We start from the raw sequence: 18788 nt of genomic DNA, 5'->3' as shown, positions 1-18788 counted from the left end.
TGCCCATATGTCATAAACCATTCAGCAAATAACACGTGGATTTAAAGGGTGTTTGGGATTCCTTATTTTACTTCATTATAACTTCTCTTTAAGTTAATAAGTTACAACATTGTAACTGAAACTTCTTCTCTCACAATATAAGCAATCCCAAACACCTTATTACTTTTCAAAAAGTTAATAAGTTATAAGTTGGTGAAAATAAGCAATCCTAAACACCCCCTTAATATCAAAGGATCCATCAAAAACGGTTGTACCGTTGAAAGCATTGAATTGAACACGTCTGGTTTATCGTCATGTTCGTTGTCAAAAGGCTGTGATGAGTGTTGTCAGACCATTTCTTGGCTTGGCAGAATTGGAGAACGGCAAGTGTGAGATCCCCCACTTGCAAGTTGCAACCTCTGTTGCAGCCATGGTGGTCTAATTGGCCAATCTGAGCCTAACGGGTGAACCACGTAATGACAAAAATATAACAGTTATTTTGGTTTAGGTAAGAGTTTCACATGGTAGCGGTGGCGGAGGTATGAAGGTGATATTTTATAGGGAGAGGAACAGAAAGAGTTAAGCTTGACGTGAGTTTAACAATGAATCAACAAAAAGTAAGTGACGATTGTTGCTCTATTGATTTTTCATGTTTTATGTTGTTGATTCTTATATTTTGCTGAATCCCCTTGACATGATTGTAAGGTCCCGTTACTGGTACCTCACATTTGGACGTTGGATTTACTCATCAACATAGTTCTATTTATCAGAGTTAATAAAAACATGCGGTGAATATAAAAACTTTCATAAAACTTTACATATCAAATCATAAACATGTCTTAAAATATTTTTCTTGTCCTTCAAAATCAAAACACAACTTATAAAACATAGCAGGTCTTCAGATGCCAGACTTTTATTGTCACACCCCAAAACACGGCCTAGGAGTGCGACACGTATGTTGGTACCACAAGTGTAAATAAATCAGAGTTACGTTATAATTACGGAAGACTTATAAAACTTGTGGATTTAAGTAGTAAATATTTATATAAACAAAAGTCGGGAAAAAGATTCCCGAACTAAGTTACAAAAGATTATTTGTTCTGTAGTTACAAAACCACCACCATTTATATATTAAAGTTTTAACAAAACAAAATCCGAGCCATCGGATAAAAGTAGCACTTCGACATTCCAAGCGTTAATCTTGTTCACCTGCAAAATGTAATAAAATACGTCAGCAACGGATGCTGGTGAACACGCTGACGCAAAAATATTTTCTTTTACTTTATTACCCCTCGAGACTACGCCTGCCTCGGCCCATCGTGACTTAGGAATAACAAAGTTAAAACAACACATTATAAACTTGAGCCTCTACTCTAGGTCACCTCAGCAAACACCGCAACGTTCGACTTAGTTAAGTACCCGTAAATATACACAAAGGTCGTACTCCCTGCAGGAGAGCGTCCTACGACCGAGGGTGGTGCGGCGTGCCCACCGCGTAGTACCACCTATGTAAGGATCCAGACACACGTATACCACAGCCTGAGGGCTAGGTTTATACCCTTATTTATAACGGTTTTAGGAACACATAGTTCCTTTGTAAACAATTTTCATATAACATGTTTGACTCATTTTAAAATAAGTTATAAAAGTTTGGGGGCGTATTCACCTTTTCGCTTTAGGATCGGCTTCACTCACCGTCCAAGGGTCTTTCCCTTTTTATCTCGCACCTATAGTACGAGTATAAACATTTGTTAGTCGGATATACAATCCGGCTTAAGACCTTTAGTCTTGTTTTATACCTCGATGAACCTTTAGTTCATATATGTCATTTACTTGAAAACCTTTAGTTTAAAAGTAATTATAAACCTTTAGTTTATATAAAAACCCGACGTTTCTTCTTCTCCAAGAAACGTAATCTTTTCTTTTTATTATTTAAGAATACTCTTTATTACTTAAATAATAATTTCATAACAAAGAATATAATCGTATATACTTACACACATATATATTTGTCAATTCATATTCTTATTTCTTTTCTTTGTTATGTTTGTATTTCTTTTCTTTTATCGAGGTATCGAGTATAACCTCGACTTAAGGCTTAAGCCTTTAATATTATATTATATTATATTCATTTGACATTACGCCTAACCTTGTTGGCGTTTAGAAACCCTAGGAACTCGAGCAGCACTTCGACGCCGCTTCACTTTCTTGATCAACTTTGGCACTTCAACGATAGCACCAATCTTCGATAATCGATGGCACGCCTTTAGAGAACAAACGCCTTACTTGGTTGAATGTGGGTGGAGAGTGGCACGCACTTCAAGGAAACGTCGGTACACAAAACGAGGAAATCGGGGCACGTTTATCGAGGTGGATCGATGGTACGAATATCGAGGTGTAGAGAGATGTTAGAGAGAGAGGAAAGCTGATTTTGGGATGCATCAAATGTGATCCCGGACCTTGCTATTTATAGACAAATTATGGGGTCCTATCGCGGTAAGCAACCGCCTTCAGGGCACCCGTCGCGTACCGCGGCGTAGACTTGGTGACTCAGACAGTAGGTCTGCCACGTGTCGCCACGTGGCGAACGTCGTGCCACGTGTGGCCACGTGTCGGGACACGTGGGGACGGTGTGCCACGTGTGGACACGTGGCGTGCCACGCGTCTTGCTATCAGACATTCCATCGCGATACGCGATGGGTCTCTTCTATGATCCATCGCGTAGCGCGATGGGTCAAATTCAGAAATTTTCATTTTTAACCCTCAATTTTGGAATTTGGCCATTTTAGTCCCTTAACTTTGGAAAGTTGATATTTTGAACTCGAAATTTTCATGATGTTACATTTATTCTTCCGCCATGTGTCCCGCTCACGCCAGCTGTCGCATCCTACTCACCTGCGTGCATACAAAAAGTCAGCCACGCTGAGTGAGTTCTAGTTAATCATACATCATACAATACATACACTTACCTTCAATCATGCATCCGAAGATACATAATAATTATTTTACTAATTTACTTTCATTTCATACTTTCATACATATGTACATACCGTATTACTTTCATACTTTATATTTACTGTCCATTCTATCTCAGATATTATTAGGGTCTGATCCATTCCTTTTCTCTCTCAGACTTTATTAGGGTCTGATCCCTCTTTCCTTTGTCTATCTCAGATATTATTAGGGTCTGATCCATTTCTTGTCTATCTCAGATATTAGTAGGGTCTGATCCCTTTATACTTCTCTATCTCAGATATTATTAGAGTCTGATCCTTTACTTCTTCTTCTTCTTCGTACATACTGTCTTTACATACCCGCATCAAACATATACTATTGTTAATCATTATTACATGCTCGTATGTTGTATATATATATATATCATACACATTCATATATCACATACATACCTCCCTTGTCAATACGTGCAATATCCGAAGATCGTTCACGTACCGACAAGCTTTCGTTCACATACATAACATAATATCTATCACATAAATCATACATGGCATACACTTACCATTTAAGGTAAGTGTATTAACCATAACATCAAGTATGCACACAACCCCGAAAACATAACAAGGAAATGGGGCTAGAAACTCACCTGGATCCTGTTGCGTTCGTCGTCAATCGTTATCCCCTTCTTTAATTATGCACGACTAACTGTTATATAGATATCCTCGTTAGTTAACCGTATAATTAATTTAGTCGGTATTTAAATTAACCATTCTATTTTCTAAGTTGGGCTTGTCTAATTAAGCTCAAGATAATGGGCTAGTTTATCCTAAATCAGATATGGGCTTAACATTTATGGATTTAGTTAATTTAGGCCCAACTGGACTCAGGCCCAGGTCCCAACAGAGAACTGTGTGGCCGAGAACCCAAGACAGAGGACTCTTATGTTGACCGAGAACTCTTCTACTTGGCTGAAATCCATTCTTAACTGAGAACCCGTGTTTTCGGCCGAGAACTCTGACCGAGAACACAAGGTTGCTGAGAACATGTGTTCTTGACTGAGAGCACATGACCTTCCTGGTTGAGAACTCTTGTTGGCTGTCTGTTTGACCGAAAACCATAAGGTTTGACCAAGGATTCTCAAATTTGGCCGAGAACCCCCAGCTCAGCTCATTTTTCTATCTTATGCTCCCTCCTTGCCCAACTAACTTGGTCTATGATTCAAATCATGAACTTTTATCCTTTTTTCATCATTAGTCATAAATGTTTACATCCGTTATCACTCCCTCATCGGGATCTAGCCCATTTCCTAGCATAAAGCTCAGACCTTTAGCGATAAAACGTTCTTTACTAGATCTAGGGTTCATCTATGAGCCAAATACTATCATAAGATCATTAGGTTCATTTTAATCTCCAAGTTTGCATTTTTATGAGACATCTAGATCCAATCTACTCTATGGTCAAGTTTCATGGCAAATCGTTCATAAAATGTAACCTTTAATCATAGAGAATATACCTTTTGACGTTTCTAGGTTACGGCTAGCTTTTGCTATGAACCTTGACCTTGTATTTAGTTTGTATCCCAAAGATCTATCAATAAAAGGTTTGATTTTTGATCTCGGTTTCTTGTTCTAGCTTGCGGCCGAAATTGGAAAGGTTGGGTGTGTGTTTTAGGGTGTAGAGAGAATAAGATGGATAAGTTGGATGAAAATGGAAAGATTTAGGGTTTAATGGGGTATTTATACTCCCTTAAGCCCATGGACCTAAGGCCCATCTTTCCTTTTTAGTCCATGATTATCCCATCTAATTAACTTACTTATCATTCCCTTTTATTTTATTTTATTTACTAATCCAAGTAAACTTTTCCATTATAATATGTAAAATATTATTATTTGAGATTTTTGGGATGTTACAAGTCTTCCCTCCTTAAAGAGGTTTCGTCTCCGAAACCTAACTATTACATAAACAGACTAGGGTAAAACTTGCGCATCTCATCCTTAGCTTCCCAAGTGGCATCCGATCCCTTGTGGTGATTCCATATCACTTGCACTAAGGGTATAACCTTATGACAAAGTTGCTTCTATTTGCGGTCCACTATCTTGATCGGTTGTTCAATATAGTTTAACTGTTCATCAACCTCAATGTCCATCAACGGCACGTGCGACATGTCATCAGCCAGACATTTTCTCAGATGAGAAACATGGAAGGTTGAATGAATTCCTTCTAACTCATTAGGTAAATCCAGCTTATAAGTCACCACACTAACGCGATCTATAATCTTAAATGGTCCAATATACCTCGGACCCAACTTTCCCCTCTTTCTAAAGCGAATGTTCCCCTTCCGAGGCGAGACCTTAAGCATCACATTGTCACCAACGTTAAACTCAATTGGTCATCGCCGCTTATCAGCATACGACTTCTGTTTGTCTTGAGCGGCTTTCATTCTAGCCTTAATCTGATCGAACTTAGAAGACGTTTCTTGAACAACTTCTAGGCTTCCAATTTCTTTCTGGCCAATCTCTCCCCAACACACGGGAGTTCTGCATCGTCTTCCATAAAGCATCTCAAATTGTGGCATACCAATACTTGAATGGTAATTGTTGTTATAGGAGAACTCTGCCAGATGCAGGTCATCATCCCAACTTCCACCAAAGTCTAAAACACAGGCACATAGCATATCCTCAAGCGTTTGGATCGTTCTTTTAGACTGCCCATCTGTTTGAGGATGATACGCCGTACTGATGTTTAATCTTATTCCCATAGCTTCATGGAACTTCTTCCAAAACCTCGAAGTAAATCGTGTATCTCTATCATACACGATTGATAACGGTACTCCATGCTTAGATACAACCTCTTTTATGAACAAGCTTGCTAACGTTTCTGACGAGATAGCCTCTCGTATAGGCAGAAAGTGAGCACTCTTGGTCAAATGGTCCACAATCACCCAGATGGTACCATGATGCTTAGCTGTACGAGGTAGCTTAGTTATGAAATCCATGGTGATGTGTTCCTATTTCCATTCAGGTATCTCAAGCGGTTGCATTTTTCTATAAGGCTTCTGATGTTCGTCTTTGACTTGTAAACAAGTTAAGCACTTACTAACGTAATCCACCACATCATTCTTCATTCCTAGCCACCAGTAGTCTCTTTTCAAATCTTGATACATTTTGTTGGATCCTGGATGAATCGAGTATCTAGACTTATGAGCTTCATCTAAGATTCGACCTCTAAGATCTCCATGGCGTGGGATCCACATGCGGTCAAATCACGTCTTAATGCCATGAGTGTTTTCCATCAACTCATCTTGCTGGCCGTAAACTCTTTCTTTCTTCACTAACCATTCATCTACTAACACCTATGACTGTACTTTGATGATTTCTTCAAAAAGACTTGAATTCATAATCAACTGGTATGACTTTATTGTTGCAAGGACTTCCTCATTCTTACGACTTAGCGCATCAGCGACCACATTAGCTTTACCAGGATAGTACTTAATATCGCAGTCGTAATCCTTTATCAACTCTAACCATCTTCTCTATCTCATGTTCAGCTCTTTCTGCTCGAAGAAGTACTTAAACTTTTATGATATGTGTAAATGGTACACTTAGTACCATACAAGTAGTGTCTCCAAATCTTAAGGGCATGTACAACTGCCGCTAGTTCCAAGTCATGCGTCGAATAAGTACTCTCATGGACTTTCAACTGTCTAGAAGCATAGGCTATCACTTTTCCTCGTTTCATTAACACACAACCTAACCCACGATGCGAAGCATCGGTACAAAAAACTAGGTCCTCGTCACCGTCGGGTAAGGCAAGGATTGGAGCTTGCGTGAGTCTTTTCTTTAATTCTTGAAAAGCATCCTCTTGGAACTTACCTCAACTGAATACTATCGACTTTCGGGTCATACCGGTCAACGGTGCGGCTATCTTGGAAAAAACCTTCGATGAACCTCCTATAGTAGCCAGCTAACCCTAGGAAGCTTCGTATGTCAGTCGGATTCTATGGAGTCTTCCAGTTCGTTATCGCTTCAATCTTAGTTGGGTCCATGGTAATCCCTTCAGGATTTATCACGTGACCTAGGAATTGCACTTCTCTTAACCAGAATGCGCACTTCAAAAACTTAGCATACAATTTCTCTTTCTTAAGAGTCTCCAATACCTCTCTTAAATGTTTGGCATGATCAGATTCATTCTTTGAATAAATCAATATATCATCTATGAAGACGATAACTGAGTTATCCAACATCGGCCGACATACCCTATTCATCATGTCCATAAATGCTGCAGGAGCATTCGTTAGACCGAATGACATTACGAGAAACTCGTAGTGTCCATACCGCGTACGAAACGCTGTCTAGGGATGTCTGCCTCTTTCACCTTTAGCTGATGATAGCCTGATCTAAGATCTATCCGGGAGAACCAACTAGAGCCTTGCAGTTGGTCAAACAGATCATCAATCCTTGGCAAAGGGTATCTATTCTTTACCGTAAGCTTATTCAACTCGCGATAGTCTATGAACATTCTTATACTTCCATCCTTCTTCTTTACAAATAGCACTGGTGCTCCCCACGGGGAAAAACTTGGTCTAATAAAACCCTTGTCGAGGAATTCTTGCAGTTGGGACATTAATTCTTTCATCTCGGAAGACGCTAAACGGTAAGGTGCTTTTGTTACGGGTTGGGCCCCTGGTACTAAATTTATCTGAAATTCTATCTCCCGCTCCGGCGGCAACCCTGGAAAATCCTCAGGGAATACTTCTGGGTAATCACGCACTATAGGAACATCTTTCATTTCTTTTGTCTTAGCCGTAGTGTTGACAACGTACGCTAGGTAGGCACCGCACCCTCCCCTTAACAAACTCTCGGCTTTTATCATCGAAATGATGTTAAGCCCAGAACTTTCCTTATCACCATAAACCGTCACCGCACTACCATCCAAGGACTTTAACCTTATTATCCTACTCTTACATACTATCTGAGCTTCATACTCAGATAACCAATCCATTCCCAAAACCACATCGAACCCTCCTAAGGTCATAACATACAAAGTAACAGGGAACTCATGTCCCTCTAATTCTATCTTAGAGTCCTTAACCATTTTCATTATTTTAACCGAGGTGTCGCTAGCGGTTTCTACTATAAACGTTTCAGACAATCGACAACATTTCATTTTAGCTAATTTACTGAAGGGTGTGGCTACGAAACTTTTGTTCGCACCCGAATCAAATAATAATGAAGCGGAAATACCGTTTACTAAAAACGTACCTGTGACGACATCGGAATATGCTTAGCTTGTTCTTGAGTCAACATGTAGGCTCTAGTCTTTGGCCTGGTTGGTTCTGCATCCTTCTTTCCACTTCCTCCAGCTTCGCCCTCAGTGCATTCCCTAGCAAAGTGACCCGTCTTACCGCACTTGTAACATGCGGACTTTGCAGTACAATCTGGAGCATAATGCCCCACCTTTCCACACTTATAACAGGCATTCGATCCCAGCTTGCATTCCCCACCATGAGCCTTACCAAACTTATAACAAACATCTGATCCTTTACTCCACTTACACTCACCCCATGCATCTTTCCACACGTCTTGCACGATCTCTTCTCCCACACTTTCTCCTTCTTATCCTTGGAGTTCCACAATTGAGTACCGGGTCGTTTAACATGAGCAACCCACTTCTTATCCTTCTTTTCTTCTTCCACCACAACATCGTCCGCAGCCATGTCTACATAAACCATCTCTACGAGTTCGACAACAGAGTCAAAAGTAGCAGGTTTACTCGTCCTGACTAGCGTGCGGACTTTCTGTGGCAATCCCCTCACATAGCACTTAATTCTCTTAGCTTCAGTGTTGACCATATCAGGCACCAACCTAGACATTCGATTGAACTTGGTGGTATACTCATGATGTGTCATCGTTCCAGCTTTCAAATTCAGGAACTTCATCTCCGCCCTCTCAACCTCGGTGTCAGCACAAAATTTCTTCATAACAAATTCTTTCGGATCCTCCCACTTCATAGCCTTGATTTTCTCCAGACTCTTCCTCTGCTCAACCGATTCCCACCGGTACATTGCTTCTTCACCGAATGACTGAGTAACGTAACCCACAACTTGGTCGAGACGACACTCGCTAATGCGGATAATCCTATCCATGACAGTTATCCACTGAAGAGTAGCGATTGCGTCTCCCAGACCAGTCAGCTTCGGCGGGTCACATCCTTTGAAGGACTTATAGTTGCACCCACCTTGGCCTCTCTTCCTGTCACCAGCTTTCACAGACCTAACCCCACTCGAGGCCTCCCTTTCATCTTCTTCATCTCTCATACCATCACCACCTGCTCCACCAGCAGTTCTTTCACGGCTTCCAACAGATCATCCAGGAGTAATTTTCTTTACAGCAGTGGCTACCGCTTGGACAATGGCTGCTTGAATTGCGGGATCCAGTTGAACCCCTTCGTTGTTATTCAGATCTCCTCCAGCTGCGCTTCCTTCATCTCCGGTGTTGGAAGATGTTTCGAACGAAGGTCGTTGAACACGACGAGGCCTGCCACGACGTCCGGTGCGACCTTCAGTTCTCACAATTCCTCCAGCTTCTACATTTCCTCCCGCTCCAGCCATCGTATTCTAAAAAGGAAAACACAAACGTCATCACTCAAGGAACTATTTAGTACAAGGATAATAAGGCTAACAGGTAATAATAGTGGCCAGTTGTGATTAGCTGATCACGTTACTTTCCGTGTCCTACACACTTCCCTTTATGAGTCTATATATGCTAGTTCTACTTTAAACAGTTAGTCAATCAAGAAAATCAATTAAACCTATCCCTATCGTTCACATATCCTTTCTTCTTTATTTTAACATACATCATTTATCATACATCTTACCTTTGCTGAGCTTACTTGAGCAACACATGGCATTCTTGGACTGGCATCTTCTTTCTTTTCTTACTTAAATCCCATTCCCTGTTTGAGTCTAAGCATATAGGATGCTTAAATCTCTCGAACTTTGCTATAATACCAACTTGTAAGGCCCCGTTACTGGTGCCTCACATTTGGACGTTGGATTTACTCATCAACATAGTTCTATTTATCAGAGTTAATAAAAACATGCGCGGAATATAAAAACTTTCATAAACCTTTACATATCAAATCATAAACATGTCTTAAAACATTCTTCTTGTCCTTCAAAATCAAAACACAACTTATAAAACATAGCAGGTCTTCAGATGCCAGGCTTTTATTCATCTGCCATGCGTCCCGCTCACGCCAGCTGTCGCATCCTACTCACCTTCGTGCATACTAAAATTCAGCTACGCTGAGTGAGTTCTAGTTAATCATACATCATACAATACATACACTTACCTTCAATCATGCATCTGAAGATACATAATAAATATTTTACTAATTTACTTTCACTTCATACTTTCATACATACGTACATACCGTATTACTTTCATACTTTATATTTACTGTCCATTCTATCTCAGATATTATTAGGGTCTGATCCCTTCCTTTTCTCTCTCAGATATTATTAGGGTCTGATCCCTCTTTCCTTTGTCTATCTCAGATATTATTAAGGTCTGATCCCTTTCTTGTCTATCTCAGATATTAGTAGGGTCTGATCCCTTTATACTTCTCTATCTCATATATTATTAGAGTGTGATCCCTTACTTCTTCTTCTTCTTCGTACATACTGTCTTTACATACCCGCATCATACATATACTATCGTTAATCATTATTACATACTCGTATGTTGTACATATATATATATATATATATATATATATATATATATATATATATATATCATACACATTCATCAATCAAATACATGCCTCCCTTGTCAATACGTGCAATATCCGATGATCGTTCACGTACCGACAAGCTTTCGTGCACATACATAACATAATATCTATCACGTAAATAATACATTGCATACACTTACCATTTAAAGTAAGTGTATTAACTATCACATCGAGTATGCACACAGCCCCGAAAACATAACAAGGAAATGGGGCTAGAACTTACTTGGATCCTGTTGCGTTCGCCGTTAATCGTTATCCCCTTTTTTAATTGTGCACGGCTAACTGTTATATAGATATCCTCGTTAATTAACCGTATAAATAATTTAGTCGGTATTTTAATTAACCATTGTATTTTCTAAGTTGGGCTTGTCTAGTTAAGCTCAAGATAATGGGCTAGTTTATCCTAAATCAGATATGGGCTTAACATTTATGAATTTAGTTAATTTAGGCCCAACTGGACTCAGGCCCAGGTCCCAACAGAGAACTGTGTGGCCGAGAACCCAAGACAGAGGACTCTTATGTTGACCGAGAACTCTCCTACTTGGCCAAAATCCATTCTTAACCGAGAACCCGTGTTTTCGGCCTAGAACTCTGACCGAGAACACAAGGTTCCCGAGAACATGTGTTCTTGACCGAGAGCACATGACCTTCCTGGTTGAGAACTCTTGTTGGCTGTCTGTTTGACCGAAAACCATAAGGTTTGACCAAGGATTCTCAAATTTGGCCGAGAACCCCCAGCTCAGCTCATTTTTCTATCTTATGCTCCCTCCTTGCCCAACTAACTTGGTCTATGATTCAAATCATGAACTTTTATCCCTTTTTCATCATTAGTCATAAATGTTTACATCCGTTATCACTCCCTCATCGGGATCTAGCCCATTTCCTAGCATAAAGCTCGGACCTTTAGCCATAAAACGTTCTTTACTAGATCTATGGTTCATCTATGAGCCAAATACTATCATAAGATCATTAGGTTCATTTTAATCTCCAAGTTTGCATTTTTATGAGACATCTAGATCCAATCTACTCTAGGGTCAAGTTTCATGGCAAATCGTTCATAAAATGTAACCTTTAATCATAGAGAATATACCTTTTGACGTTTCTAGGTTACGGCTAGCTTTTGCTATGAACCTTGACCTTGTATTTAGTTTGTATCCCAAAGATCTATCAATAAAAGGTTTGATTTTTGATCTCGGTTTCTTGTTCTAGCTTGCGGCCGAAATTGGAAAGGTTGGGTGTGTGTTTTAGGGTGTAGAGAGAATAAGATGGATAAGTTGGATGAAAATGGAAAGATTTATGGTTTAAGGGGGTATTTATACTCCCTTAAGCCCATGGACCTAAGGCTCATCTTTCCTTTTTAGTCCACGATTAACCCATCTACCCATCTAATTAACTTACTTATCATTCCCCCTTATTTTATTTTTTTTACTAATCCAAGTAAACTTTTCCATTATAATATATAAAATATTATTATTTGAAATTTTTGAGATGTTACAATGATGGTGAGGGGTGAATCATTAATGTTTAGAATTGTAAACTTTGCCCTATGGCAAAGTCAACGGTGACTAACATTTGTGTCTTGAAAACACTCTTTTAGGAATTAGGATAAAGAACACAATCTCATGTTGCTTGAACTTATTGAGGTGGCTTCCACTAGTTTTATTATGTTTACAAAGTTGTACATATGAGAGGTATGGAAGTTGTTAATCAAGTGGGAAGTTGCACCTCAACTTGGGTATATTAGCTTAAAGTCTATGATCATAATGTGCATGTAAGACTAAAAACTGTTCTATTTAATTTTGTAAAGCTTTCTGTTTTGTGACAAAGTTAGTTTGGTCTATCACTTTCTACTATCCAGTTTCGGTTGCTAAACACGAATTCAAAAGTTTGTCATGACATTGGTGTTGGCTGCTAAACACGAATCCAAAAGTTTGTCACAACATCGCCCCCACCACAACGCGGCGGGTGAAAATACTAGTTTTCTTATAAATACAACTGTTGAAAATATATGAATACACATAAGTTTTAGTCGTAAAAAGTCACGAATCATTCATCAAATTAAAATTTTTTATCAGTATCACATGACACCGATGCTAACAAGCTAGGTCAGTAGAATACGTGGATTCATATCTTGACAGGAATGATAAATAGGATCGAGAGATAACAACGATTGATCAAACAAATATTGAATTGATAATAATATGGGTTCGTTACATCAGAATGATACATGGATCTGTTTATATATACACGATACATACATACAACTTACTGCACCATACTCCCCGCAACAGAATGGCATGGTAGAACCAGGTTCAATCCACGAGGCCGAGGTAACTATAGGTTAACTGATGAAAGCATGTGGTATCTCGAAAATGGTGCTAGCAACCATATGACCAGTTCGCGAGAGCATTTCACTGAATTAAAAATAAACATAAATGACTAAAATGCCCTTTCGGTTGTGAGTGATTATTTCCAACAATCACCCCCTTAATCACGATTAACTTGAAGCAGGTCTTTGACGCCGAGTAGTTCCCTCATTGTGATGAACTTGATCCTTGGTAGCGCCTTTGTTAAGATGTCTGCCTTCTGTGATTCTCCAGCAATATGCTCCACGGTTATTTGCTCATTTTCGATGCATTCACGTATGAAGTGATAACGTATATCGATGTGCTTGCTTCTACCATGAAACACGGGGTTCTTCATTAAGGCTATTGCTGATCGGTTATCAACGAACAATGTGACCTTTTCTTCTTTCCATCCGGTTAAAGCGCTGAGCAGTCTCTTTAACCATAATGCTTGACATGCTGCTGCTGTTGCTGCCATGAATTCTGACTCGCATGATGATAATGCTACGGTAGGCTGCTTTTGAGTGCACCAACTGATAGGAGAGTTTCCAAAGTAGAATATTATTCTTGTTGTGCCTTTCCCTTCTTCTGTGTTGACTCCATAGCTACTATCACTATAACCAACTAACTTGCATCCTCCATTGCTTTGATAAGTTATATCATAATCTTTTGTTCCTTTGATATAACGAATAACTTGCTTTATTGCTTTGAGATGATGCTCCTTTGGTTCTTGCATGAAACGACTAAGTAATCCTACAGAATAACTTAAATCTGGTCTCGTGTGAAGGAGATACCTTAGGCATACTATTAGACTTCTATATTTGGTGGGATCAACTGATTCTCCACCTTCAACTTTTGTTAGTCTAAGTCCTGGATCCATTGGTGTCTTTGTATCATTGCTCTCAAGCATTTCTGAGTCTTTGAGAATCTTGTTCACATAACCAGTTTGTCTGATTGAGATATCACCCCCTGTTTGGGTGACTTCTATACCTAAGTAGTAGGCTAACAAACCTAAGTCGCTCATTTCGAATTTTCCTTCCATTTGTGATTTGAACTTGTCAATTTCTTTCTTCGGTGATCCGGTGACAATCAAATCATCAACATAAACTCCAACTATCAGATTAGAGTTTGAACTTGCCTTGATATAGACTGCTTTCTCTAACGAACACTTTTGAAATCCAAATGACTTCAATGTGTTGTCTAACTTTACATTCCATGCACGTGGTGCTTGTCGTAGTCAATACAAAGCTTTTGAAAGTTTGTAAACTTTTCCTTTGTCTTGTGGTTTCACAAAACCTTCAGGTTGAGAAACATACACTTCTTCCTTCAATTCTCCATGTAAGAATGCTGATTTAACATCTAAATGGTGTACTTCCCATTTGTTATAAGCAACTAAGGCTAAAATTAAACGTACAGTTTCTATTCGTGCTACTGGGGCAACGACTTCTTCAAAATCTATCCCATTGTTGTACATAACCTTTTGCAACTAAACGTTCTTTGTGTTTTATTTTATTTCCACTTGCGTCTCTCTTGGTCTTGAATACCCATTTCAAACCTATTGCTTTATGATCCTTGGGTAAATCGGTGAAGATCCAAGTCTTGTTACTATTGATTGAATCTAATTCAACTTTCATAGCTTCAATCCATTTTTCATCTACTGCTGCCTCCTTATACGTTCTAGGTTCTTCTTCAACTAGTAACAATTCATTTTCATCTAAAACTACTTCTGGTGCTCGAGCATAAATATCTTCTAAACTTTGAAATCGTAATGGTGTATGATCATATGGTCTAGAGGAGCTTGCAGATGTTTCAGAGTTTGGTTCATGGGTGTATGATTGTGGAGTGACTGGTGAATTTGGTGGATTAACGGGTGAGAGTGATTCTTCATCTTCATGAGTTTGATTTTTAGTTTGTTCAAACTCAGGTTCGACATTGATGGGTGGAACAGATGTTAAATTATGTCCATTCGTTTCCTTTCTGATTAAAACTCTCATCTTCCTCCTTCCAATTCCAAAACTCCTTTTCCTTAAATTATACATCCCTACTAACACAAATTCTATTTGTTCTAGGATCAAACAGTCTATAAGCTTTTGATCCTGGTTCACTACCTAAATATACCATTTCAGTGCTTCTATCATCCAACTTCTTTAAGTGTGGTAGTAAGACTTTTGCATATGCCTTACAACCAAAAACTTTAAGATACTTCAAATTTGGCTTATCACCTTTAAGCGCTTCGAAAGGTGTGCTATTAACTAAAGCTCTGGTCGGTGTTCGATTTAGGATGTAGACAACATGTCTTACTGCTTCTGCCCAAAATATCTGAGGCATATTACTTGCCTTAAGCATACTCCTTGTAGCAGATAGTATTGTTCTATTTCTTCGTTCTACCATGCCATTCTGCTGCGGAGAGTATGGTGCAGTAAGTTGTCTTGCTATTCCATTTTCTTTACAGAACTTGGAGAAATCTTTTGACGTGAATTGTCCACCTCTATCAGTTCTAAACATCTTCAATTTGGTTCCTAACTCTATTTCTATCATCAATTTAAATTCCTTAAACGTCTCAAACGCTTGATCTTTTGATTCGAGAAAGTATACCCACATGTACCTTGTACAGTCGTCGACTAATAAGAAAATATACTTCTTTCCTGAATGAGTTGATGGCGAGAAAGGACCACAAAGATCTCCTGACACTAAATCTAATGGTTCAGTTGATCTAGATTCGGCTTGCCTTGGAAACGGAGATCTACTATGTTTTCCAAGCAAACATGCATCGCAGACTTGTGAGGAGTGTGAAATCCGCGGGACTCCTCTAACTAAATTTTTCCATGTCATGTCTTTAATCGTGTTAAAGCTCATATGACAAAGTCGTGCGTGCCATAGCCATGCATTATCTTGCAAACTTGCTAACAGTGAGATGGGCGTGCCAATCTTCAAATTAACTATGTAAAGTCTATTCTTCGAACGTTCGACTTTCATGAGAAGTGTTTCCTTTATGTCATACAAACGTAACTGATTGTATTCCATAACAAATTTACATCCAATTTCTGTTAGTTGCCCTAGACTCAAAATATTGCTTTTAAGACTGGGAATGTAATAAATATTGGTAACAACTCTTTGCTCCATGTTTTTGCATTCCAACAATATTGAGCCCATGCCTTTTATTTCTACATACGAACCATCACCAAAACGAACATTCCCACTGATCGTCTCATCTAATTCAGTGAAATGCTCTCGTGAACCGGTCATATGGTTGCTAGCACCATTGTCGATATACCACATGCTTTCATCAGTTAACCTATAGTTACTGGGCTTGATCTCCTTTTCGTTTAAGAAAACTACTTGAGTATCAATACGGTCTTCACGGATTGCCATTAAAAGGGTCGGCTCTTCGTCCTCTTGCACTAGATTGGCCTGATCTTGTGCATGATCCTTTTGAGGGCAATTTGAAGAATAATGTCCAAGTTTGCTACATTTGTAACATCTAACCTTACTCGTGTCACTAGTGAACTTCCTTCTATTTTGGTTAGAATCTTTGGACGGGTCTTGAGTGGAATCTTCCCGGGATGATGATGGTCTAAACCGTCCACGGCCTCGGCCTCGTGGATTGAACCTCCTACTTCCTCGTCATGCATTTGATTGTCCACGGCCATGATTATTGTCATGCCGTGTGAACATCTACTAATCCTGATTTTCAACTAGACTTCCTTTCTTTGACTTGATTCATTCCTTGAAAGTTTTAAGTCTTCCGATGGTTTCGTCTAAAGTCATTTCATCTAAATCCGAGTACTGTTCTATTGATGCTACTATTTGGATGAACCTTTCGGGCACGGAGTTAAGTAACTTACGTACTAGGGTTGATTCATCAAAAGTTGATCCTAAACCATTTGCTCTAGAAACTATGGCGTTCAACTTAGCGGTGAATGAATCAATAGATTCATCTTCTTTCATTTGCAACAAATCGAATTCGGATTTAAGGGTTTGTAATCGTGCCTTTTGCACACGATCTACTCCTACGTGTCTAGTTTTCAACGTGTCCCATATTTCTTTTGCACTTTTGCACTTTGCAACTTGCAACACCAAATCTTTGGATAATGATTGAAAAAGATAGGCGGTGGCCGTCTTATCTTTCTTCACATCGGGTTCTGTGGTTTCAAGCGGTTCAATCATTTCCCAAAGGCCATTTGCCTCTAATATGGTCTTGATACGTATTGCCCAAACCGTATAATTTGTCGGCTTTAATATTGGGCATTGAAAACTAGAAAGTGTTGCCACTTCCTTGTAATGTATCACGGGACCAATATTCTGATTTATGTCTGACATACTAACAATTTTCATCAACAATTCGAATCTAAACGGGGAATCCTTAAAATCACTATGTTTTCAATAATCTACGGTTTCTATAATAATCCAACAACAAACCGAATTCTATTGTCTAACAATCTGTGACAAAGAATTAAAAAACTGATATAATAAACTTGATGATGAAGTCGGTGAAGTCGGTTCTGGAAGAAAAAAAACAGATTCTGGTTCCTTTTTTTTCTTCACAAATGATGAATTTAATTCCAAACTTGAATCCGGTGTGAATTGTTATCTTGACTTCAATATCAGCGATGAACACAAGACCCGTAGAATCTTAATTTTGTTTCCGTTTGATTCTGGATTCCAATTCTTTCCTTCCGATATGACCAGCGATGAACAACGATGAACCAAGTATGGGTCGTTAGTTTTCCGATTCTTGTTTCAATTAACGGTTATTTCCGGGATTAAATCCAACAATAAATTGAAACGAATTTCTTGAAACGGGCCAGAATTTGTTGAAACTTGTCTGGGAATTAACGATCGCAAGTGGGAAATCACCAATAACGGACCAACTGAATCAATTTTTTTTTTCTGAATCCATCACAATTGAAGTTTTATATAATTTACTATAAAACGATTACAATAAAGTGGCAGGCAAACGGGCAACAAGCTGCGCCGCAACCCCCTTTGAATAGCAAAGCCAATCCTGTTAAAAACGAAGCTTTGGGACCTAGAAGCTGAAGAGGTTCCGTGTACGACGATCTGAACCCTACTCAAAAATTTCACAGCCTCTGGAGCCAGAAAACCAAATGTATCAAAGGCAAATGGTAGAAAGACATGTTGATTATCTAAACAAGCTTTCTCGTGTTTAACAACTTTGCCCGATTCAGCCTTCAATGCAGCCTGACCCACAACAAACCCACGGTCCCTGAGCCCAACAAGAGGAGACACTCCTGTAAGATCCACACAGGCGTGTTTCCCCCCAGCCCACCCGAACACAAGAATATCAGCTGGTCGTAAAGTAGACCTCCCTTCAATAGGATCCGTGAGAAAGTTAACAGGGGCCTCCTTTTTAGCAGAAATCCCTGCCCGTTTAAGAACATCACACAGAACATCCCTAACCAGATCATGTCTGTATTTAAAGCCAGGCAATTCTTTGCAATGCACTGCATGGTCACCAAAAGAATCCAAACAGACCTTGTGACAAATTGGGCAAGGTTCATCCGTCGGGAACATAGGGATCATTAACCGGTACTTAAGGATAGCCCGATACTCCAAACCCGACATACGTTGGACTAATCCTTCAATGGGGATGGCCGTTAGAAAATTTTGAGCCCGAGTAGCCCGAAGGCATTCAAACACCGCCTTTTGGCGAGGGGATAGATCAAACTTCACTTCTAAACTCTTGACGAT

The 18788-nt window shown here is 39.3% G+C and overlaps 1 protein-coding gene across 1 annotated transcript; it reads right to left on the bottom strand.

Moving 5' to 3' along the window:
• Positions 1 to 16796: 16796 nt before the first annotated feature.
• LOC143585460 (uncharacterized) lies at positions 16797 to 17396 on the bottom strand. Its single transcript, XM_077067244.1, has one exon. It carries the CDS (start codon positions 17394 to 17396, stop codon positions 16797 to 16799), a length of 600 nt encoding a protein of 199 aa, XP_076923359.1.
• Positions 17397 to 18788: the final 1392 nt, after the last annotated feature.

The sequence above is a fragment of the Bidens hawaiensis genome, unplaced genomic scaffold (assembly GCF_021521415.1).
Source record: "Bidens hawaiensis isolate Kalapana, Puna unplaced genomic scaffold, B.hawaiensis_p1.1 tig00033852_1, whole genome shotgun sequence".
Lineage (NCBI taxonomy): Eukaryota > Viridiplantae > Streptophyta > Magnoliopsida > Asterales > Asteraceae > Bidens > Bidens hawaiensis.
The sequence above is the reverse complement of the archived record's forward strand: the minus strand, read 5'-3'. Positions and strand labels throughout refer to the sequence as shown.